The 26,407-nt window shown below is 34.7% G+C and overlaps 1 protein-coding gene and 1 long non-coding RNA gene across 2 annotated transcripts in view; one reads left to right on the top strand and one right to left on the bottom strand.

Moving 5' to 3' along the window:
- The window catches only part of TRDN (triadin), a 370,489-nt gene that overhangs the window by 166,594 nt on the left and 177,488 nt on the right, over nt 1–26,407 (bottom strand). The window contains exons 11-12 of the mRNA XM_036871396.1: nt 18,128–18,187; nt 17,261–17,320 (exon numbers count right to left, since the gene is read on the bottom strand). Of these exons, the coding sequence (XP_036727291.1) occupies nt 17,261–17,320; nt 18,128–18,187 (120 nt within the window). The remainder of the gene's footprint in view (nt 1–17,260; nt 17,321–18,127; nt 18,188–26,407) is intronic.
- The window catches only part of LOC118905102, a 56,764-nt gene continuing 39,168 nt past the window's right edge, over nt 8,812–26,407 (top strand). Inside the window, exons 1-2 of the long non-coding RNA XR_005022162.1 lie at nt 8,812–8,882; nt 18,673–18,984. This is a non-coding gene — a long non-coding RNA (uncharacterized LOC118905102). The remainder of the gene's footprint in view (nt 8,883–18,672; nt 18,985–26,407) is intronic.

The raw sequence follows: 26,407 nt of genomic DNA, 5'->3' as shown, positions 1-26,407 counted from the left end.
TTATGAGAAGAGACACCCGAGAGCATTCTCTCTTCATGTATATGCAGCAAGGAAAGGCCATGTTGAGCACACAGTGAGATGGTGGCTGCCTGCAAGCCAGGAGGAGACTCGGAATGAAATCTACACTGCTGGCACCTTGATCTTACCTCATCACCTCCAGAACTGTGAGAAATAAATTTATATTGTTAAAGCCATCCAGTCTATGGTATTTTGTTATGGTAGCCCAAGCAGACTAATAGATCTGGCAGCAAAGAATCACCCTAGAATCACCTATGGGCCCCATACCAAGCCAGCTGAATCATAATTTCTCAGGGGGTGATAGAGTCTGGTGCTCAACATATCTAAATCTCTGGGAAAGTATGATTTAAAAACCTGCCTAGATGGGGATGCAATTGTCTATACTGAATATTTTTGAGAATGAAAGGGAGTGTGATTAATAACTATACCATTACAACAGATGCAAACTGATATGTATGTCACCTTGATCTTGGGTGATCCTGAAGCACCCCCTTGCTCCCAGTTGCTGACGATCACTGAAGCTTTGACCCTGGTTTTGAAATCAGAACAGAGTTCAAGTTCTGATGCCTTCTTGTATAAGCAGTAGGATCTTTTACTCTTGAAAAAAAATGAATATGTGATTCTCTTTGCTCATCTGTGAAATGTGGGTGGTAATTTTCGACCGTTTGTCTTTAGTACCTGAGTGGTTAAAACATTATAATAGAAATGAATGTTGATGTGAATGGGCCAATCTCATGTAAAGGGGAATCCTGAAGTTTTAAGGCAATAATGCAAGCAATAATAATGTGTGGATATAAATGTTAGTTTCTCTTCTCTTATGGCTTTAATATATAAAATTACAACTATCTCAAGCAACCTAATTTCTATTGTGCTGCTTTTGGACAGAAATCATTGTTAAAGTCAGTTTTTATAGTTGTAAGAAAACAAATGGTTTCCATAAAGTTTAGAAGTGACTCTCCTTCTGTCATGTAATGATGGCAAAGGGTGGCAGCTCAGATACGAGTATCCTTTCAAGTCTTCTTTCTGGTTCTACTGTTTTTCTAGAGGAGATGCCATGACTTTTCTAACAGCAAAACTGTCTATTATTCTCTCAAAACAATTAACACAAAAAACTTTTGAATTCAGTGAAGGTCAGAGGATTAATAGGTTTTATCTGCAATGTGTTTGAGAAGCTAATTAAGACTCCACATACAGCAGAGGAGACTGGGAATACAATATTTAGCTTTTCTCTACATGACCACTGTGAGCAAAAGTGAATAGAGAAAGACAAAGTGATTTGCCTCACTGACAGGAGGCAAATCCTTTTTAAAGGATATAAAACTAAAAATACTTCTCTTTGACAGAAGATGCTTCCTTTATTTATTGAACAAATGTATTCAGCATCTGCTTTATACTGGCATTATTCTAGGTTCTGCATATTCAGTATTGAACAAAACAGATATGGTCTCTATTCTTTTTTTTTTTTTTCTTTTCTTTTTTTAGCTAGAGGCAACCTGATTAACAAAGAAATCACATTAAAAATTAATGAAAAGAACTTTAATTGTGGTCAACAAACGAGAAAAGGGAAATATTCTTTGGTTCCCCAAAACATTATTTAACAAAACTGACTTAAACAGCCAACTTAAATATTGACATGAAAACAAGCGTGTTATTTAAAGTCATCATAACGAGAAGAAATCCATTTCCCTGTAATTATTTTATATTCATTTACTACAATATTCTTCTTCCAGTTAAAAGAGAGGAAATAACAGAGACCTCAAAATTCTCTGGGGAACATTATCTGCTAAAATAATGTTTTAGCAGATTCGGTTTTTTTGTCTTGCTCTGAACCTTGGTTGCCATACAGTGTGTCATTTTCCTTTATAGTGTTTTGAATGGCTATCTTCTCTGAATACATCATGTTGGGTCAGGTCCCCCCTTATCTCTCACCAGCACTATTTTAATAGATTTGAACTCTATAGTATTTATTAAGATCGTTTTCCAACTAGTATTTCTCTTGGTCTTTCCCACTTGACAGGTTAATATTTGTATGTTATGTATACACACATTTATACACACACACACATACATCATCATGTCAATCCCTTGTTTTTACACTTTCAGTGGCTTTCCATTATCTGCCAAATGAAGTGTAAGTTAGGTATGCCCTCAAAGCTAATAATCAGCTTCCTTTTTCATCAGTACCTGGCTTCCCAACTGTACTTCCCTTTCTTCCCCAGTCTGCTCTCTCTCCATGCTTTATATGGACTTTTCTCCATCTTCTTTCGACCTAACCTATATTGCCCCTTTCAGGGGAACTCAGCCACCAGAGGGAAACATAACCCAGTTCAGCCCACACACCTAGCATGTGACCCAACTTTTGCCAATCAGTATATTCCCTGGGAATTTTGAGTTACATGATTTTCCTTGGGATTCAGTGTTTAAAGGCAATATAAGCCTTAAGCTTACAAAAAATAATCTTGCAACAAGGTGTAGAGAGATTACATGAGACTATAGGTAAGCAATACGTTGCTGAGAGATGGGAAAAAAGAGATCAAGAGAGAAAGCCATGATAATATCCTTTATTCCTCCCCTTGGACTCCCAAGGAAAGTAATCCAATAAATTATAAACTAGTTTGAATTGAACTCATCATGATGAATCAGAATTAAAATATTCCTCACAAAATAGTGGGTACTCCAAATATTTTTTAAATAATTCAAGTCCCCATGATCTTCACATGAAGATTGTAATGGCAAATCATTATTGCTCACAGTTTACACAGCAGTAATTTAAGATAAAATAGTTGAATAAAATTGTGCAAGGTTATGTAACAAAACTTAGACCTAACAAAAAAAGCATTTGATGTTTTCAGTACTTACTTCCTAAGGCTAAATTCTAGATTACAAACCCCTCTGATTTCCTCTGTTTACCTCAATAATGCCAATCATCATAGGTTTTAACACCTCCTGGATCTATAATAGATAGTGCAAATTATAACAGAGAAGATATGTGTTTTCAAGGGGCTGCCAGGAAAAAAAAAAAATAGCAAAAAGACGTAACAGGAATAAAGTACAGATTATTATGTAACAGAAAGGATAGTGAGCTCTTTCTAACTGCAGTTACTAGAGAAGCTAATAAATGTAAAAGCATTATGGGACGTTGTATTATCTCTAATTTGTCTTGGGCTGACTCACTGTGTTTATTAATAGTTTGGAGAGAGAAACATGTTGTTAATTTTATACTCCAGCTATAAAATGACATCTTTTCAAATTGAAAATCAAAAAGAAAGGCAGGTTTAAACTCAGAATAAAATTAAAAGAATCATTTGGGTTTGTTTTCTATTTTATTTATAAAATAAAACAAATGAGAGTCACCCCTACTTCTAAAAAGAAACAATTTTAATTACATTAACATGATGTTTTCTGGCAAGCAAGTGCTGAATAGACAAATATAGTTTCCTTTCTAAGTCTGGTTAAGTATATACGTATTGTTTTCCACTGTCTAAAGCAGACTACCATAAACAAGCACCTAAGAAATATCAGAGAAAAATTATTTTCCTCTTATAAGAATTCATGCAGCAACCTGAGATCCATCAAACACAAAATCCTTGATACAATTTATCTACCTGCTTGATTTGATAGCTTTTATAATGCTATACCTATTCTAAATCTGTATGGAAATTTCATTTGGTAATGAACATATAGGTTGGAAATAACAGAATCCCAGCATAAACTAACTCAGACAAACAGAGGAATTAACTAAATGATATAACCTAATGGCAGGAGGTCAGGGGATGGTAGTTTCCAGGGACACGTGGATCATAGGGTTGAAATACCATTAAAATTCTACCTTCATCCTTTGCTTCTATGTGTCAGCATTATTTTCAAGACTGGCTGTCACAACAAGGGTGTAAACATAACCAATGACATTTCCTGGACTCACATTACCTAATCTGACCACCTTAAAAGAAGAGACCATCTTTCTTTTGTCCTTTGTAAAATGTCCATGGACAAGACTCTGGTTCAGCTTGGATCATGCATCCACACTCACGGGTAGAGTGGCAGGTACATCAGTGATGATGATTTGAACCCTCATTTGAGCTATGTGATCAAAATTAAAGAGGAGAATCATTCACCAAATGAGCAGGGTGAGAAGAAAAGGTTTATAATCGTGGCTTTTTTCATCTGCATTATATTTTTACAGGCTCTCTACAAGTAAGGAAGAATAACTCATACATTAATTGGCTTTCTGTCTGTGATTGTATTAAAACCACTTGCTAGCTAAAAGACATCACATGTTGATTGTAGCTGTCTTTTTGATAAAAACTTGAGTGAAGCTAAAATTCAATTGAAACCACAAATTAAAATTTGCACGTATTTGTAAAACCCAAATGCTGAAACTATTGGAAATGAAAGAAATTTATTCAAGAAACAAATGATTAGAAATGGCAAGAACATGTGGTTAGAACCTCAAGTTAATGACCTTGCTGCACAAAAGGGCTGCCCTGGAATTATCAGCAGCCATCAGTTCATGAAGCCTTTTACAGCATTGTGGAGACTTTAGATTTTACTCTGAGTGAGATGGAAGCCTCAATAAAGGTTGAAGCAGAGGGAGGTATGATCTCCATTGGCCTGCGTGCCTCAACAGCTATAATGAGTTCAGCCCCTTTTTACCACGTAGTATGAACAAGAAATAACTTTGTCAAAGTTGCTGAAATTTTTAGGTTTTCTGTTGTTGTTATTGTTGTTGTTGTTACAGTATGACCTCGCCTACAGAAATAAGAGATGATGGTAACTGAATGAGCGTAGTTCTTAAAGATAGTGAGAAAGGGCCCTCTATGTCAAAGGTGAAGGTGACAGGATTTAATAATAGGTTGAGGAAGAGAAATAAAGGAGTCACTAGTGATTAGAGACATTTGTGCCTAAGCAGAAAAAAGAATGATATGATAATTTATTCATAAGAGAAAGAGAGCTGAGTGTAGGGAACACATTCTAGGGTATGTGGATATGAAAATTTGAGTTTGTTTTTTATAAACCATATTAATTTGGGGATGTCTAATAGATATTTAAATGGAGATGTGGAATAGGAAAGTGGATAGATGAGTGTAGAGTTTAGGGAGATATCAGAACTGGAGACATACATTGGAGACTCATTATCTTAAAGATGGTATCAAAACCATGGGACTGTACGAGGTTACATAGGAAGTGAATACAGAGAAAGAGACATAGGATTGAGCCCTGGGTTGCTTCCATTTTTAGATGCCAGAAAGAAAGAGAGGAAACAAGCAAAAAAGACCAAGAAAGAGTGACCAGAATGTTAAAAGGAGAAAGTATTGTCCAAGAGGCTGAGTAAAGAAAGAGGGATCAACTGTCAAATGCTCTTGAGTACTGAGAATTCACATTTGGATGTGGTGTTGTGGAGGTCAGTAGCGCCCTTGACAAGAATTGTGTGGGTTCAAAAGCCTAAATACAGTGAGTACATGAAAGACTGGAAGAAGAGTGTAGAAAACCCATAAAGAGTTTAGCTCCAAAGGGGATTTGAGAAATGGGACAATAATCTGAGACGAACTGCCATCAACAACAGGACGTGTGTTTTAATGTATAAGAGATGTTATAGCACGTTGTAGGCTACTGGGAATGACCAGTAGAAGAAGTCAAAATGAACTTGCAGAGGAAAGAATTGCTGGAGAAACATTCCTGAGTTAGCAGATGGAAATAGCATATTGTGCACAAGTGAAAAAATTGTTCCTGTAAGTATGAACATTTTAATGTATTGTATTGTATTGTATTGTATTGTATTGTATTGTATTCAGCCAAGAAGGCAGAGGCCATAAGGAGATGAATGAAGAATGTCAGTGGATTCCATAGTCAGAGCTCATGAGATCTGTCTTCTAATTTTTATTTTCTAAGGGAACAAGGAAGCAAGGTATTCAGCTGATAGAGAAGAAGGGTGAAAAGGTGAAGAACAATTGTAAAAAGGGGAACAGGGAAATAGTAGCCTCAGAATGGAGACAGTGAACTCTTAGGTTTCTATTCCTAAAAAGTTATAGAATCACTTGGCAGCACCAGTTCAAAAGACTCTATTTACTTGAAAAATGTCCACCAAGGCACTGCATATGAGGAATAGTGGAGCAATAATAACAAGTAATATAAATTCCTAGTAATATAAATATAAATGTAAATTTAGTGAATATACTTATTTTTAGGGAGAAGAGGGCCCATTTCATCTATTCTTTGATAAACTTATTTCACATATTCAATGCCATGTTTGGTTTTTTTGGGTTTTTTTAATTTGTTCTTTGATTTGTATAACTTGAGTATCTACCCACCTCTACATCACCACAGTATCTTTCAGGACAATTATTTTTATCTGCCTCTGCTTCTGATGTATTTTAGCATTAGCTTTTTCATTCGTTCATCTTTTTGACTTTATGTTCTAAGATTAATACAGCTAACAGAACTATAATTGACTAAGATAATTGCTCCACTTTTTTCCTGAAACTGAAATCATCTCTGGGAAAAAAAAAAGCTTCTTTTGATTACAGAAGTATTATATATGCTCCTCCATGCCTCCTTCATAAGTAAAAGACAAACTTCCTAAAACATAATCACAATTCTTATTTTCCAGCCTGAAAACTTTTGCTGTCTGAAAGCTTTTTTCCCTGACTTTTGCATCATAAGTAATTGTTGTACTGTCTCTTCTACTTTAAGCTCATTGTCATTGGAGTTTTACTTCTGAGATGTTTCAAGATATTTCTTTACCCTGAGGGCAATTAATCATTTTTCAATATATGTTATATATTTTATTTCCTTTTCTCATAGTGTCCTGGGTTTATTCAGACATTAATAAAACATGCTCTGATTAGATTCAGAATAATGTTTTATGCTACAGTAGATACACAGTAGAAAGATTGTGAATTTAGGTTATATACAATTAAAGACAGTGAACATTTACTCTGGAATCAACTCTTGACAAGTCTTTTTTTTTTTTTTAATAATCAGCTAGGAGTTTGACAAATGGCCAAATTAAAATCACAATAATAAAAAGACTTCATTTCAAAAGTTAATCCAGACATCAGTTTCATTTAGCCTGATATTTAATTTTGGAAAAATACAGTCTTATAAGTCTCCTTTAATATAATTATTCTTCTTATAGGATTAAATCTCAGAGAGATACCCACTCTTCTGCTTGAACACTTGGAATGGTAGACTTCACTGACTGAAAAGATTCCCTATATAATCTTGACCATTCCACAGTGTCTTTTAATTTCAACTATTGAGTCCCAACCCTCAGGGATAATAAAGAGTAAGTACACCTAAATAAGAGGGCACATCAAAGTTATAAACATGTTGATACCCACCCTGGTTTCTCATTTCCATATTAAATATCTACATTTCCAAAGTACTCCCTTCTGAATATAATCTGGTTTATTTAAAAAAATCTTTGCTTAAATTAAAGACTCTTATCCAAGTGAGATTCTAAAACTACAAGGTATAGTGGAAAGATTTCACTCTTTACTCTAGACCATAATATTTTGATTAATGAAATCTTCAATTTCATTTGCTTTTGGGGGGCCTATATTATATTACATTATCCTATGTTGAGTTGCTTTTCTAAAATACTTAAGTATTTTCATCATGGGTGGTAGCTAAAAGAGTTGTCCCTTATACCATTCTGTAAATAAATTTTTTAAAAATGACTTCTTGAAAAGAACTCTTACATTGTTGGATTTTTTTCCCATGTAGTAACAATTCCATTTTATTGTGGTTTCATTATACTAATTTAACTTTGAGGGAATCAACTTCACCCTTCCAATTTCAGTCCAAATATCTTGGACAAAGTTTATTTAATTGTTCTGCTAAAAAGATAGGACCTATGGCCTAAGCTAAGACAATCAGATTATTCCCTTACTCTCACCACAAACGTTAGCTCAGGAACCAGTCCACAAGGACCAATATGACTCAATTCAGGTTTTCTGTTTGAGCTCTCAGGAAGCCAATCTATTCTTTTTCTCATAGGACATGAATAAGAGAGGATGTAGGGCAGGCAGTATCTGATATGGCCAATTTGCAATCACATGGGCCAATATCAAGGAAACAGAGTCTAAAAGTGAGGAGAGATAAATCTCATCCTAATGATATCATTGAACCCCTGGGTCAAGATGAACTCGAAGACACTTTACTCTAGAACTGTATTTGGATAAACCAATAAATTCTTTATTTTAGATGGTCTGCCACTTGTGAAAGCAAGTATCTTCAGTGATAAAGCACTGTTAAAATTTTATGAGTTCCAGTTTCCAGCCTGTTTAAAACTATGTTAAATGCATCTAGGTCAAATACCTTATTACATAAGTCTGTAGCATCCCTGTTCTAAATCTCTAACGGATACCAATCTACCAAAAGAGACACAATTTCTATACTCATTCTGTGATCTTAGTGTGAGCCCTTGTACATGCTCTATTGTGATAGTGGACATGGTATATTATAAATGTCTATTTGCCTCTTTTCTAAGGTCTTTGAGAGCAAGTGCCATGTCTTTTATACTGACCTATCTCCAATATTTAGCAGATTTACTTGCAAATGTTATGCACTTATTAAATATTTGTTGAGTGAAAGAAGGAAGGAAAGCATAATTTCTACAAGAAAAAAGAGAATCAGACTTATAGTATATCTTCTTTATTTCCTCCTTTCTTATCCCTGTCTGCAATATGATCTCAAAGGAATTAGGAAAAAAAGAAAAGAAAAGAAAAGAAAAGAAAAGAAAAAGACACTACGGCAATCTACAATCGGCATTTCCTAGAGTTGGAAAAAAAAGTTTGCAGGTTGCTAAAGACAGCGAGCTTTATTTGGTGAACTTCTTACTGCCTTTGCTCCAGCACTAACTGGTAAGCATGGCCAAGATACTTAACTGCTCCAATCCTGAGTTTCCCTTTCTATAAAATGGGCATTATAATACCTACCTCAAGAGTTGTTGTAAGTATTAAATGAGAATACAGTGAATAAATTTAACTGTTATTACTACTACTTTAAAATATCTTGATAAAAAGAATTCATATTGGCACAATTTGCTAAATCATTTTTAAAATATTCTTTTGGAATCCCAGGAGAGGCTGGAATTGAAGGAGATATTATTTGGAAATTTTTTAAGCTTTACTTTTACTGAAAGAAAAATCTTGTAGGCTTTTAGGATACATACTACCAAAAAATTACTGGATATTTTGCTTCTATATGCTTAAATGTATATCTCAGGCCACAAGGGAAACTCAGGCTATGTAATTCCCCAATAAACTGGTCAAAATCCTCCCATATATTAAAATTTAAAAAAAAGAAAAACTTGTTTCTAATATCTCACTTCCTGTACCACTCTGTGTGATCTTCTCATTAAAACTTAATTTATGGTGTTTGCAAGAGACCACTTTGTTTTAATGTTAAATTATTTTGTTTCTTATTTTTTTCAGAAAATACTTCATTCTGAATATAAACTGCAATTAAAATAATTTATCTAATATGGGTACAGGAAATACTTAAATATCATTATGAATGCATACAGGGAATAAATAGTCATAGTCTATTTACTCATTCTTCCTCGTATGTATTTCAATCCTCCTTGTTGAAACTACTTCACAAATCATAATACAACTACCTCATACTCAAGTATGAGGGCTGATTTTGTTTCTGTCTTCAGTGAGAGGGGGTCTGGATTCTCCATAATAAGCATTAAAAAGCCTATTAAAATAGTCACTTTGTATACTGGTTTACTTTTTCCAGGCCTGAATAATTTTTAATATGAACATTTTCCCTTTCTGAATTTTAAAATTCTTTTTTAAACCAAAATGTCTTTATGTCCTTTCTGCATTGAGCCCAAACACACTTTTGCATTGTTCAAACCCAAAGCTAGAACATGGGGGATTATCTCAGAGATCCCACAGCACATTATGACATTAAATCCCTCTTACTATCTCTGAAGCATTTTAGCTTCTATCTGGCTAATCCAGATGTGATATAAGAGGTAATCAAGGATCACAGTAACAAGTCAGCCGACTTTCCTGTATTGTTTCATTACAAAATCTCTTACCCTCAAAAGAATAAGCAACTATTGTCTTACATGATTTCTATGATTACAAAACACTTGAAAATGGATTCTCTTGCCTTCAAAGAAATTCAAGCATTGTAAATGTTTTTAATATAGTCAAGCTGCCATCATCTGAACTCAGACTTGCAATCTAGTCTGTCTGGGAACTAAAAGCTAACTTGAAAGTAATCTACTGTTGCCCTGTAATTTTGGAGCACCCCGAAATCAAGGCTTGGAATTACTAATTAGATCAGGTCCTATTTATGCCAAATTCCCGATTATTTACCTGTTGAACAATTTTTAAAATAATTTCATCTAGAATATGCATTAATATAATTGCCCAATATCACTAAAAAGTGTGTGAAGTAGCTATATATTATAATTGATATTAACTGGGAGATTACCACAGAATATGTAGAATCCCCCCAAAAATTATTCTAGATTTCAAAGTGTCTAACAAATAATGACAAGCTGATGCATTTGTCAAATCTTGCCCAAATGCTTATGTACAAAATACAAAATTCAAATACAAGATAACTTTCTACAATCAAGTGCTTTTCAAATAGAAAAAGATGGAATGAGCTTAAAAAGCTATAATCTTCTCAAAATACAAGTTTGGAAAACAGAAGTTTGCTCTTTTAAACTGAAACTCAACAGTGAACACATATGAAAGATACTATATATTATCTTGCCAATTATATCTGTACATACAAATATTTCAAAAAGTTACTTTTAAATACAAATCAATGTATTTTCATGGTCTGTAATCTGCCATGTAAATTATTTTGAGCTCTAGTAGCTAGAACAACTTATTACAAAAGTTTCGTAAAGTAAAAAGATGATAGTCTATGTCTGGTAGGCATAGAATTTAATGATATGTTCAAAGCTATAAGCCTCTATAAAGGATTTTTTGCAATTTCTCAATGACTAAAGAAGATCCTATATAGAGGAATCAAGTAGCTAAAGGTTTCAGTTTGTTCAGAATTTAATAGTATCTGCCCCATACAGTAACTGAAAATATTCTATGGTAATAGATATGATTGTATCATTTAAACAGCACAAACTTTATGAGCTTTATACTGGATTAATCTGATCTGGTAAACTTATCGCCACAAAGATATTTTAATGTAAAGTTCTAATGGGGTATTTTAACTGAATGAATGATTCTTTAGACACATTGCTACAATACATTCACAAACTTACCTTTTGCCATTCAGTGAACACCAAGAACACTTAGATATATCTTTTTCTAAAACTGAGCCTTTCAATTCAGAATGTATTTAGTATTGGAGATTTAGTTTTATCACAACAGCCTCTTAATCTTACATTGTATATCTTTCTAAGGTGATCTAGACGAATTCCTCTTCATAACTGGAAAACACCAACTTTTTACTGTTGGAGTGTCTGTGGTGTTATCTCAGAAAAATGCAGATTATTTTTCCCCCCCATGAGCTCATCAAACAATGAATTCTAAATTATCTCTTATATTTCCACTTATACTTCATCCCTTTAAGCATCAATCTCTCACATTCTGTTTATCAGGCACTAAATTCACCTCCCAAAGCAAAACTAAACAAAAAACAAAAAAAGACTCTTTACTCCTTATACAGCCACACACACACCAAAAATGAAAGAAATTCACTACTTTCTTCTCATTTTTGGATCTCCATTCCAATCTAGCTTTATCTCTTCTCTGTGCTTGTCTTTTCTGCCCTCACATTACAACTTCTAAGTAATATTCACCAAGTTGATAACTTCTTGCTTCTTGAAACATCCATTTCTGAAATGTCTCTATTACTAAACTCCTTTGCTTTTCCTTTAACCTCTAGCAATTCCTTTCAGCCCCTCTTACTTTATTTTCCATTACCTAATGTCTAGATGTTGGAATTCCCCAGGTCTTGATTCTGTATTCTATTCTCTTTTTCTTCTGACACAATCTCTCTGGGTGATCTCATCTACTCCCAGCACAGTAACTGTCATCTATATGGATAACTCTTCCTATGGTTTCACTTCAGAATCTCCTCTGAGTTCCAGACCCATATCTCTAATTGACTGTTCAGAGCATGTGGCTGTGGAGGCACACTACCTGGGTTGATGTCCTGGCCCTGACATTTACTGCCTCTCAATTGTATAATGAGGGTTATAATAGCTTATTTCCTGATTTATCATAAAGATTGAATGAGTTAGTATGGGTAAAGCACCTAAAATAGTTCCTGATACAAAGTTTGGATGATGCATCACATACACCTGAAACAACACACTCAAAAGGAAGCTCTGAATTTTTTCCATCACAGCTGTTCCCGTATAGGCTTCCCCATTTCAATAAATGACACCATCTTTTCATTGGTGTAACCTCTTCTCTTTTCTCCCTCTAACCTATTATCTAAATGAGAATATACTTGTATTGAACACAAATCAAAATATTTTCTCCACTGCTGGTACCCTTCAAGAGTTTCCCATTACAATTTTAATAAATTCAAACACCTGCACATGTCCCTGCATATCCTGACCCCTTGTATGTCTTCTCATACAAATCACACATAGACACATACCACACACACATGCACATACCATATTCACACATCACACAAAGATGTCCTCACCAATGGCTGGATCCTTCCAATACATCGGATTCCAATTTAAATGTCTCTGAGAGAGCCTGCTGTAACAAGCTTTCTATCTAAATAGCTCGCTGTCCCCACCTATTGTTTCCATTGTCATTGCCCCAAATTTGTTTCCTCCGTGTCCCTGACCCAGAGTTGCCGACATTATGTCTTCTTAGTCACTGTGTGCCTCCCGTATCAAGCTGCAGGTCTCGTTAGACTAGGGCTTATGTTGGTTTATCCACCTTTAAGTGTACTCACCCCCTAGCACAATATAATAGGCATTTAGTGACTATTTCCCGTAGGAAAGCATGCAAGAATAAATGAATGAGTGAATTAGTCCTTTTCTAGCAGCTTATTTCAGAAAAGCTAGTCTGGTTTTTCAGGATCCTTCTTATCATTTATACTTTTATTTAGCTAATTCTTGGGGAAAAAAATCATGCTGCTACAGTTTAGGTAAAGAACAACGTAAACTACGTTTGTGTGTCTTTTGAGCACTTTAAATTGCCAAATTGTATCATGTTGCTTGATTGAGCCATCTCTTTCAACTTTTAGGGGAACTCAAAGATAGGTTTAGTCATTGTACAATTCAGGTCTTCAAAACCATTTCGTATATGAATTTTATCTTCTAAAACATTTCAGAAAGTGTCTTTATTATAGATACCTTGGATAGCCTCTTTCTACTTCCATTCTACCCTCCCTCCAGCTGGAAAAATTGGAATGCCAAAAACCTGTCTTCTAGACTCCCAGCATGTTTAATTTCATCATTTAGATGCACCTATAGGAGACTGAAAAGCAGGAATGCTTTAGCAAACAAGGTCGCTTTGATGTGAGTAAGTGGCTGAGGTTGGCCTCAACATTTTCAGTATCTAGTCTGTGGGTGCAAAGAGGCAGGTGTGGAGGCAGATTTGAAGAACAAAGCAGCTTCCTGGACAATTGATAGTCCTCGGTGCTCAATAATCCAATGTAGTCTCCTGACATCAATTCTCCTAGTCCTTCCAACAATTGTGTGTGCATCCAGTTCCCTGTACAGAAGTCCCTCTGCTTATATCATCTCGAGTGGTTTGTATATCTAGCATGGAAGTCTGATACAAACATAGGAACATGTTTTTTAAAAGTTTTTATTTCCTTTCTTGTTTGTTTTTTTTTTTCATAGCATCTTTTCAGGGTAAAACATACCTCATAACATTGTAAAAATATCTTGGTGATTTTTTTTTTTTTTTCATTTCTCTCAATGTTTTTAAACGACATATTTGGGCTTTTTTTCACCATGGACAATTTCAAATATACACAAACAAGAAATTATTATAATGAATCTCAATGTACCACTTACCCAATTTCAATTCATGGACTGACAATTTTATATCCTATAAAACCCCACCCACGGGACTTCCCCTGGTGGCGTAGTGGTTAAGAATCTGCCTGCCAATGCAGGGGACACGGGTTCGAGCCCTGGTCTGGGAAGATCCCACATGCCGTGTATCAACTAAGCACGCACCACAACTACTGAGCCTGCGCTCTAGAGCCCACGAGCCACAACTACTGAGCCCGCGCGCCTAGAGCCCGTGCTCCACAGCAAGAGAAGCCACCGCAATGAGAAGCCCGCACACTGCAACAAAGAGTAGCCCCCGCTCATCGCAACTAGAGAAAGCCCACGCGCAGCAACGAAGACCCAACGCAGCCATAAATAAATAAATTGATTAAAAAAAAAAAAAAACCCCACCCACATTTTCCCTAACAGATCACTAACAAAGTGTGATTTACAAGCTTCATGCAGCAGAGGCTCTTTTATCAGACCATAGAACTTAAGCCTTAGATTCATTTGCACCTATATAATAATAAAATATAAATATAGTAAAATGAAATAATAATATAACATATAAATACATTATATATTCTATAATCATAAATAATATGCAAGTTATTATAAATGTAATAAAATGCCACGATAAAACCCATATATTAAATAAGCATCTAGGCATATTTTACGTCTTGTAAATTTGCTACTATTTGGGACTACAGTAATGATATCAGATGTTCTGCCATATTCCTCTGACTACTTTAGGAAGAAATAACATATGTATCACGGCTCTTCAAGATTTCAGGTAATTCTCAATTTTCTCGCGTAACCTCTAGAAATTTTTACTATTTTCATAATAAGTTTCAAACTGGCTATTTCTAAACAATATTCCTCTCACATGAAAATATAGCTGGAGAATAAAAAGAACCATGAGTTAGAAATCAACACTAATTGAATCTCTCTGTCTCTCTCTCACACACACACATACACACACACACACACACAATTTTGAGTATTTGGAAATTAAGAGCTTGCAAACTAATAATTTATGCACACTTTAATCAGGAATTTGAACTGATTTGTAAGAGCCAATGGTTTTTGTGTAATTAAAAGTAAAAATGACATATAAACAGACTGAAAACTGATTCCAAGAAGGACAAGCTTGTTTTTCAACACTTGCTGAGCAGCCCTCCCCTGATGTGCTGTGCAATCACCCAGTTCAGCCTCTGCTTCAATGGCTGAGCACTGGCCTTGCAGGAAGGGATACTGGCATAATCATTCCTCTTGCCAGTGGTGCACAATCTCACTCTGACATGACTGCTGGGCTAATAACACAGGTCTCCCAGTAGCAGAGAAGTATCAGATTTTCCCATCACTCTCTGAACAGAAAAGTGTTGTGCCCTTCCCCTCAAAAACAAAATTCAAATCAAAACAACCACCACACACACCACTGTGTTTTGCCAAAAGCATTTTTCATGATTTTGCATTTTCACACCTATGATAAATACTTTGACAATTACAATTCAAAACTTTCCTCTGCAAATACTTTAGTAAAACTGATGGCCCAGGAAAAACTTGTTTCTCTTTAGCACTCAGTCATATAGCTGTCACAGATACAATGACCCAAGCAGCCAGTTTCTCAGCATCATCACGTGGTCAGAATTGTGTTTTCACTTTCTTATGGTAAGATACATATTTCACCAGGAGAATAAAGAATGTTTTAAATAAACAAAATAAATGAATGTTCAATAATAAAATTAATAATAATTCAAATGCAAAGTAATCAGTAATCAAGTCCCAAACTCAAGAGAACACATGGCTGTCTCTTCCTGGATATTTTATGAGCCATGCAATCATGTAACTCTTAGTATTTTACAATATTTTTACCCCACTTATAGCATGATGTAGGGATTTCCTGTAATTCCTATTTGCTACTTACTAAGAGTAATCAATGTCTAGTTTGTCATCTTATGATCTTCTTTTTCAGCGTCCTTCACCACATTTTTTTTCCAACGTATGCTATTACTTCCTAGGAAGGGAAGTTTTCACTAATGGCATCCAGCCCAGTCTGCTCTCTCCACACCATGTCCTACCTTGAAGTTCTCTTCAACTTCACCTTCATTTAAGCTTATCTATTGACTCATTTTCTATGACAATGTTTTCAGCTTATTATCACACAGGGAAGATCTAGAAATCTCATTCACTTTAAGCGTTAATAGCTGAGAGGAATTCGTTTGTTACCCCATGCACACAGGCCCTAAGAGATTTGCATTTTAATAGAGGACAATTCTTTCATAACTCAAAGGAATGGAATATCTCTAATGGTGGAATTTCAAGCATCACTGACACTAATGGAGGAAATATTTGGGGTGAAAATACTTATCACCAAGCCATAATACTTGAGACAACTAACTACATATCTTTACACCTAGATTTAAGCTTAACTTGAATAAAAGCAGATATTCATGCTTGAATAAGAGTAAAAGCAGAACTAAATATAAAGTAAAAATCTAAGCTGTTTCTTAATGGAATGCATTATTATCTTTGCATTCTTTGCTTCTTATCTTTGCAAAGTGAAGTTATACCATGTATAACTCAATTTCATTATGTCTTGAAAAAGAGGGCCTTAAAGTTCTCTTCACCTTCACCAAACTTAGACAGGCATCTTCTTGTCCTTCGGCTCCTGACCTCCCTTTTCTTAGAGCATTTACTTTAGAAAACTTGTACTTGTAAATTCTCTCTCTGATCTTTCAAGATATAAATTTTCTTAGAAGCCCCCTGCCAGTTTTACAACCCATGTGTGCCTTTCTCAGAGGCCTGGGAGCCGTCCCTTTGAAATGTAATCATCAAGAAAGATAGTACTTCTATCTCCTAGTTTCTGTGGGAGAGTAGCAACCTAACTCCCTTGGGTGCCTTGCTCCAAGTTGTAAAACTACACTCTTGACATGAAAATAAGAGAAAGTTTTCTCTTCTTTTGAGTAAGGCCAATCAGCAAACACAGATGGCCTACAATCCTCCCATCCCTTTCCAGATCTTAAAAACTCTCCTGCTTTTTGTTTCAGTGAAATTGAGTTCAGAATGAGTTCTGGTCTCTCTCCCCTACTGCAATAGCCTTGAATAAAGTCTGCCTTGCCTGTTTAACTTTGTCTAGTGCAAGTTATGCTTTGACAGCCTGGACATGGACAGACTTAAGTACCTATATTCAATTTGTTTACATTGCCCCAAGACTCCTTTATTAACAAACATCCTGAACATAATCTGACTAAGGAAGCAAAGAAAGTACAATACCTTTTTTCTTTACATCCATGGCAGTTTCCTTCTCAGTTTTCGTTTTGACATCTTCTTTTTCTAGTAGTAAAATGAGAAAATTATAAACATCTGTTTAATTATCATATATTTCAGGGCACATTTTACTGTCATTAACATCCAATTCATCTTGTATAGAGTGATTCTACATACAGAGTCATAGTCATGCCAAATATGAGTGAACTAGCACCTCTGTAACAGAACAGTGGTTTTGGTGTGCTATCCCTTGGGAAGGAGCAAATTTTTGCTAAGGTCAAAAAAAAAAATTTTTTTTTCATGACAGTATGAACATTAGATGGCATTGTTAATTATGATATAATTCAATAGTTTTTCTGAAGGATATTAAAAGGAATATATTGAATGTTCCCTGGGCTATCAGGCCACTGCAAGCATGTCAGAAGCTGAGAAATCTCTTGGGCTCATTTGGGACTTCAGATGCGCTATTTGAAAATAACCATTCAAAAAAGAACAAAACATAGCAAACCAATTAACTACCTTCTTTCCCATACATTCAATAATTTGCTCTTTTGATAGACAATTTTATTAAACTAAATTAATTGGATAGTAATCTTCATATTCATATATGTAATCAAGTAAAGTAGTGAAGTAGAATTGAGCACCACTCCTAAGAAAGAAAAAAAATAATCAGTAACAAATTTTAAAAGTGTTTAGGCTTGAATTTTCTTCTAAAAATTTATCAATCTCTACCTTTTTTGGAATATTTATATTTGTTTGTTAGTAACAATGACAATAAAATTGTTAAGGGGATTTCTTTCCTAGAAAACAGTAGCTTTACCAGTAATATTACAAATGGATACTAATTAATTTGTTAGCTTTTAAATTCCTTACCTTTCTTTTTTGTTTCGGAAGTCACTTTATTCTCAGCTTTCTTCTTTTCTTCTTCTTTTTCTAGAGAAGAAATTTAAAATGTTTCCTTTAGGAAAATTTAGTACAAAAGGAAAATGAAGTTTTGAATGAAGGATTACCATTAAAGTCAATTCTGCCTCCAGATAGTTTTGTGACTTTGAGCAAGTGATTTAATCTCACTAAGCCTTATTTTCTTCATTTGTAAAGTAACAGTACTTCCTTCAAAGTTACATAATGTTTTCAAAGCATTCTGCAGAGCGCCTGGCTCACAGTAAGTGCATAAAATTGTGGGTTGCTAATACTGTTTACAAAAAATGAACAAGATAGTTCGAGCTTTCTGAACCAAACGTTTGTCTAGTGCCTAAAGTAAGATATTAATATTGAAAATTAAAATATAATTTCTGAGAAAAAAATGCTGCAGGTAAGCTAAAAGAATTATTTTTTGTTTTCTTTTCATATGTTCAGTTTCATTAGAAATAATACATTAGGCCATTAACAATATCTATTTTGATTTAACTGTTTTTCAGATCTGCCTCTTGTCAACAGACATTTGGATTCTGGTGACATTTATCTGGCACCATATTGGGGACATAACTTCCACTGCCCTTTCTGAGTGGCCGTATCAACCAGCGTGCTCAGACTATATTTGCACCCAGAGGTTGCTGTTAAGTCTGGATGACACATAGAACAGTTTGACAGTTTGTGGTACCTCTAGACTTCTTTATGGAAGATTGCTGTTTCAGAGATCTAAGAAACCCTTGGTCTGAGAGGCAGAGGGAACCTCAAATGCTGCCCAGCAATAGCCATGTAACAACTAGACAGCCCCGGACATTTTTCTGGTAAGTGTTCTCATTTTAAATAACAAAGTCATGTAGAAGTACACAGTTGTTGAAATGGAATATTCAGTACTGTTAGGTTTGAGGCAGCTATAAGCACAGTTAATGATGGAAATTGACTGATTTTTATCTTCCGTTAGTAATGCGATTTACCTTATATTTGAAATACTTTTCTCTTTGTCATTTGTCTCTCCAACTCAAGTATAAATGCCAGGCATTCAAAGATGTTCATTACCCAGAACTATTATGAAATTGTCACTATGCTGAAGAAATTCAATGTGTATTTCTAGTATCAATGCTTAAGTTGCCTACTAACGACAGCATCTTATTAAATATAGGAATTAATTCATTCCCTTAGGTATAGAGATTTTTTACCTACGAGATCAAAGCCAACACTTTCTTTCAGTGTCAGAAGTATAATTTACAAAGAACCTCTTTTCATGACTCCTAGAGATAAGTTAGTGTTGTAGGGAGAAATATATTCACAGTCTGTCCAAATGTGTCTACAGCGTACCTTTACAGCTCATCCAGTCAGAAGTAGAAAGTCAGTAAGTCAGATTTTGATAGTTCTAGAGTTAGAAATAGACCAATGGAATTCTACTTTGCCTTTTCCTAAAGGTTTATACATATTAAATATGCAAAACATCTTTAAAATTCTGAATAAAGGTACTTTTGATTTAAGTATCATTACTTTCAGCTTCTCTGAGAGAAATTTTATGTAGCAAGGACTTTTCATTCTTATCTAAATAAATGCATATGCCAGACAGTTGAATTGGCATTTGCTAAACATCACCATCTGATGTCATGTGCTAGGAAAGGAGTTAATTAAAATACAGATTAATTGTAAATATTTCTTAGCCTGTATTAAAAAGCAATGCCATAGTCACGATAAGATCACAACTTAGTATTTGAGTCTCTAAGTTTCATAATGTAGATGAATAAATATTTCATTTAAAAGTTCATGCCAATTAGTTAATCTTATATTAAACTTCAAAAGGAAAGTAGGTATTTGAGGCCAGAAGATGGAAGACATTCTTTTCATTTTTTTAAAAGAGCATTGTCTTGTGTAATAATTCTACCCTTTATATTAATATAGCTGGGACTTTATTGTGGTGATACAGTATTCTTGCCTTAGTTCAGATTGATTAATGCTTCCATTATACACTCTGTCTGTGATTATGGCCATACACTGAAAGAGTCATGAATAAGAACAGAAATCCACAAAAAGCAGGTATAAATAATGTACTTTAATAACACTTTTATGAATTAGACTTTTAAGCTGTCGTTATGGGACTTACTTTATTCGTGGTTAATTCATTTTAAAACATCAACTTCTGAAGATTCATGCATTGCTTCAAGCACGACGGTCTGTTCTTTAGGTGATTTGGCAGCAGTGAAATTAAGCTTTTCATTTATAAAAGGCACAACAATTTAATTATATCCTACTGGGATATAAAAGTAACCCATGTTTCTTATATGAAAACTCTCCTTCCCTTGACTTTTTTCTCCTTCAACAGTCAACAATACTCCTCCCTTTCCACTTGACTGTGCACCCACATATCCAATTTCCTCCTCAGACTCTCCTCCAATTTGTTTGCTGTTTTGTTAGTAACGGCTAGAGAAGAGTTAGGACATTTTATATCATTGATTTTCAGAGGGTTCGCAATTAAGTGTGTCTATAGAGTGTGAACTTTTCAGCATACTGCCTTTCTCTGAGAAAAGTGTCATAAGCCCGGAAATGACAGCTCTATCTGGCAGGGATCACAGGAAAGACTGGCTGAGAGAGAAATCCTCTCCACAATGAGCAGCTCTGAGCCACAAACATGTTATTAGCTTCTGCATAAATTAACATCGGATGAAAGAAAAATTAAATGACTTACTTTTTACTTTCTAAGCCCTTACAATGGGCTTTTCTCTTGCTTTTAAATGTTTTTATGCCATCTCAAAGACAGAGAATCCACAATAGTTAATTATAATTGTAAAGCTTTTGAAGATGCCTGTTCCTAGCAAACCGAGCAAACAAATGCAAATGCTTCATTTTCATCTTATGTTTGTTCCTCCCCTTTTTGCCTTTCTAGTGTAGAGATTATCCAAAATTTACATGCTTTTCTTCTAACTCTCTCTGGCCAGGGTTGATGTATTCTTGGTCCCAGTCAGGTTTCCTTCATAACAACGCATTCTAGCACACCTCGTCACTGTCACCTTGTTTGTAAAGAGTGGCAGAGGCTGGCCTGGAACCCCAGTCACAGTATGATCATGGAAAATTTCACATAAACAGATAAGTTCAATTACACCAATGATTATCAGAGTTCTCCATTGTTATCTACAGAGGGGAATGGAGCAAGAGAGAAAGCACTGGTGCTAGCATGGGTGACCTTGGTCTGAATTCTGTCTCTGACCCCTTCTGGTTGTGACACTGGCAATGTGCTGTGACACACTGAATTTCATTTACCTCTTTTTAAATGGACTAGTAAAATCTACCTTGCTGGCTTATTGTGAAGAAACTGAGCAAAAGTGCCTGGACCAAAGTGGATGTTCAAAAAAAATAATGATAGCAATAACTAGCTATTACTATATTTTAGAAACAATCAAAATCTGCCTACATATACTCTTCAGTAATTTTTCTAAGTGTGACATTTATTGATCTGAGTAAATGCACATTAATTCTCATTTTTCTGTGTTGAGGGAGGCTGTATCAGGAATATTTTATATTGTGAAACTTTAAGAAAAAAATACTCAAGTAGGAATTAACATGTTTATGAAGGGGCACTGTGCTGGAATGAAGTGGATTCCAGTTTCAGTTTTGCTATAATTAGTAGTTTTTGCCTAATGCAACTAACTGTAAGGGAATCTTCTGTCTTCAACCACAAACGTCAGGGGAATGAGTAGAATGTAGTTAAGTCCCTCTTCACCTGTCTATTCCTTTATTCCCCAAATGAAGTATTTATTTCCTAATTTTTCTGAGAACAGTTAACGTAAAAAGCTTTAAATCTGTAAATAGCTGTGGTACTTTCTCTGGCTTTGCTATGGCTTAAAAAATTTTAAAGCTAGAGAAAAGTCCATTTTTAAGCCTTAAAAATGAATATGTTTATATGCATATGTATGCATGAATATATGAATACGTATATATGTGTATATAATGTCAGGTGATAATAAGGGTCAGAAAAAAATAAAGCTTGGTTTAGAGGATTAGAGCACGCGGGAGCGGATCAGAAGTGGCCTTTTCTTTTAAGGTGGAACGGGGTAAGCCTTTCTGAATGAGCACCATCTGAAAAGATTCTTGAAAAAAAGTAGAAGAGTTTTGGCTATTGAGGAGAAGACTTCTCCTGCAGAGGAAAAATATCTGCCAAGACCTTGAAAGAGAAGCGTTCGAGCTATATTCAAAGAAGAGCACGGAGACCAGAGTGGCTGGAGCAGAGGATGGAGAAGAGGGGTGGCCAGTGATGTAGCAGGGCCCGATCACACAAAATCTTGTTCATGATATGAATCTTCCATTTTATTGTGCGTAAGGTAGGAGACTGCTGAGAGGTTTCAAGCAGAGTAATTATATCGTGATAAATTATGTTTTAAGAGGAACTTTGGCTGTTGCGGACTGGTTGGAGCCAAGTACCCCACTGGATTTTGTGATCACACTGCGATGAAGAAGACTAAGAAAGTAAAAGGATTCAATACAAATATCCTTCTTCATGTTTTCCTCTTTTTTCCCAAAAATTTCCTCTAAATTTTATTTGGGACTCTTGAAAGAATGTAACATTATAGAAACATGGTGGGAGTACCTCACTTTACATTGTGCTTAGGTTGCTATAACAGCAAAGCTCTTCAAGGACTTCACTTGAGTTATCTGGCATAACTAAACTGGTTTTTCAGAACCTGAATCCAGTCTTTGCCTTGACTTTTCCTTTAGTGAATGCTGAATTATTCTTCGAAGTCAGCTCTTCTCATTATCAGCTACTAACAACAAAAAATTCACAACCAGAACTTTTATAGCATCTTCTACTGACTACCCAGAGACTTTTACATAAACAATTTATTCACTTAATCAACACATGTTTATTTAACCTTATGTCAAACCCTTTGCCAGGGTCTAGAGTTTTAAACTATTCCTTCCAGGAATTTTAGGTATGAGACTAAGAAGGGATAAAGTTTACAATTACAATATGGACTTAGGGACAATAAAGTCGGAGTCTAAGGGAGACAGCAGAGGCCCAAACCCAAGAGCAAAAAGTGTGAAAGCTGCTCCAGGGAAAAATGGTATATGAATTCTGAACTGAGTATGGCAAGTGTTACTATCAATGCCGGCTGGAGGGACTGAGGTGCCTGCTGAGTGCCCAGTCCTGTCCTGCGGATAAAGGCTGACAACTCTTAGTGATACAGTACCATTCATGAAGTAAATGTCCCAAAGAACTCCAGAGCTAATCAGTGTAAATTCAAACTTTTTCAAGATACCAGACTACATACAGTTCTTTAAGTTTCAAAAAAGAATTGTGGAGAAGTGATCTCAATAGTTATTTTATGTGATCAGAGCAAGGCAAAAAAAAATGTATTAGTTTTGGTTTAATCACACTGATTTTAAGGTGACAGGAAATTATACTGTAATAGAATGCTATAACAGAATACAGCACATGACCTTACATGTATTAGCATATACTTAGTTCTCAGATAAAAGTCAACACATCCTTCAACCCATGAGAAAATGGGCTCAGGAAAGATGAGTAACTTGCCCAACTTCACAAATCACATAAGTGACAGAACAAGAATTTAAAACTAAGGATCACTGCAAACTCTGATCTTTCCCCTACAACATGGAATAAGAAGTTTGAGGTAGACTTATTCTAACAAAAAATTGCACACGAACTGAGGCACAGACAGAAAAGTGCCAATTTCTACCCTCTCTTTGTGACACTTATCTTTCAGCTCTCTCACAGCCAAAGTTCTCTGATATAACGACAATTTTTTTCTGTTTCTGAATTTAGTATGCAAAAGGGAATGCAAAGAGAAAGATTATTTGATACATTTCAAATTGCAAAAAAAGTTTATGTTAATTAAACTTCATATTTAAAGTGGATAAGGTAGATTTCTCCCAAACCTTTCAAAAATGATAAAAGCTTTTTAGATAAGTGATTGCATTACTTTTGAATGGATTAAGTTTATATAAATGAAGGTGGCCACAGCTCTTCTTTTTCTTTCTGGTATTTATTTTTCCTCTCAGTGCTTTTACATTTCAGAAAGCAAATGCCCAATTAAAGTTTATTGACCTTTACGCTCAAGTGAGAAGCTCTCCATCCACACAACTCATCTCTGGATAGCTCCAAAGAGAGCATTTTGCATTTTCTTTTTTGTTTTTCTTGGATTTTTTCTTTTTTGGGTGCTGCAGCCATTTGGAGATTTTCTAAAAACTCTTCTAACCCTATTAAAATTTACTTTTTGTGTAGAATCATTGCTTGCTCAAGATCTTTTATTGTAAACTTTTCTAATGCGTCTTTCTACAAGGGTAAGGAAAATATAAATATAAGATTCATTTCTAATAGCTGTTCATTTTCAAAATCATATTATTTACATATAATTACTTTTTTCATATTTTTATCTATATGCTTTTTCTAAGTTTCTCTGTAGTTGGAAATGAATTGCAAAAGTACTTTGTTGCATTTAAAATGTCAAGAATGACTAGAAACATCAGAAAATTGAGCCTTTCCTTTTTGTGACTAAATTATTGATATTTAGGGAAAAAGTTGGTTATCATTCAAAATCAAAATATACATTACTCTAAACTATCATTTCAAAGATATGGCTATTTTTATAACAGGTCTTTGAGAATTTAGGGCTTGAGTTACTAAACAAATTAGAAAGACTCAATTACCAAAAGTTACTGGTATATTGGGCACATTTATAAGTCTGATTCTTAATTGAAGCCTTTTATCTTAAAAATATGCCTAATAGATATCAATATTCATAAAGGAAATAAATGCCCATTCAAAGAATACAACTTTTCTAGTTGTAATTGTTTTAATATATTGAATTCAGGTTTATTTCAAATAATGGACTACATAAATTTCCTCATCTTTCATGAATTATACCAAACCATTAACACAATTTTTGTCTTCTTCCTAGTATAAGGTCTATTCTAGTAGATTAAAAATTTTTACACAAAATTCTCACATAATTGAAACAAGTATCTGTCACTGTTTATTATGTGAACAAATGCCAAGACCCCTTACTCCATTTGGATAAAACAGATCTGGCTTTAAAGATGTAGCCACTTTTCTCATCAGTTCTAGAGAGGATCAATAATTTCACTGGGAATTCTAGTAACTTATATAATAGAAAGAAACATTTAGGCCAAGCTGACACAAATAGCAAATAAATGTTTTATAAAGAAAAACTGGTACTTGTAAACTAGAGCTTTGGAGGGACCTGGTTCTTTCTTATAAAATACTTTATGAGAAAAGTTTGCTGGCACAAGAGGGTTCCAACTAGAATTTCATAACAAGAAAGCTATTAAAAATCACATTCACTCTTATTCACAAAACTTCTCATCCCTAACTTTCTCTTTTGTCAAAATATAGGGGAAAAAAACCCTAATTTTTAATACCAGCATGAAAGTTATGAAAGATCTCTTAAGAAGGAAGCTGGCCCTGATCAACAGAAAGCTCCTTACCCTTCCCTGATTCTTGGATGTCATCCCTTGATCTCCAGAATAAAAATTTATTGCTACTAGACAGTCAAATCAGACAGACATCCCTCGCCATACTGTCAGATGTATAGGGGAAGAAAAACAAAACTTCTTTCTCTTATTATGGGAAAAAGCTAATGATTTCCCCAAAAACTATTTTTAATCAATAATGGGAAATCGAGACTATTATAACAAGAGAGAAAAGTTCTAAGTTTGGAGATGCAAGTTTCTAATGAAATATATTTAATGTCTACTAAAATGTATTTATATTTCATAATCTGTGGAATATATTTCTTTACATTTTCCTTTTTCTTGACACTTTTCCACCTATTTGTCTTTGTGTTTCTTTTTTCCCCCCTAATTTCTCAACAGTCAGTTGTTAAGACTTACCTACTTTTCCATGATACTAAGCTGAATTACCCTTGTTCTAACATATTAACCCCAACAGAGCTGTGTTACCTCATGCCTAGCTCTGCACAGTGCTGCAATCAAAAGAAATGAGAGTCTAAAATTCCAGGAAGGTTTGAAGATAAGTTTAAATCTTTTTTGAAGTCTCTCAAATAGCTAATGCTGTATGACCCAAAGCAAAATGTTCTAAAGGTTCTCTCCTTACTGGAGCTTCCCAATCCATCACAGCATTTCCTCCCAAAAGCTTCTCTCTCCAAAGGGCACGCTAAAAACTTACTTCAGCCCATGCTGACTCTCCTATTCCCTTCTCTTGACCTTTTTTCTCACTGTCTAAATCTTATATTTTCT

The sequence above is a fragment of the Balaenoptera musculus genome, chromosome 12 (assembly GCF_009873245.2).
Source record: "Balaenoptera musculus isolate JJ_BM4_2016_0621 chromosome 12, mBalMus1.pri.v3, whole genome shotgun sequence".
Classification (NCBI taxonomy): Eukaryota; Metazoa; Chordata; class Mammalia; order Artiodactyla; family Balaenopteridae; genus Balaenoptera; species Balaenoptera musculus.
Note: the sequence above shows the minus strand (reverse complement) of the source record. Positions and strands in the feature narration are given on the sequence as shown.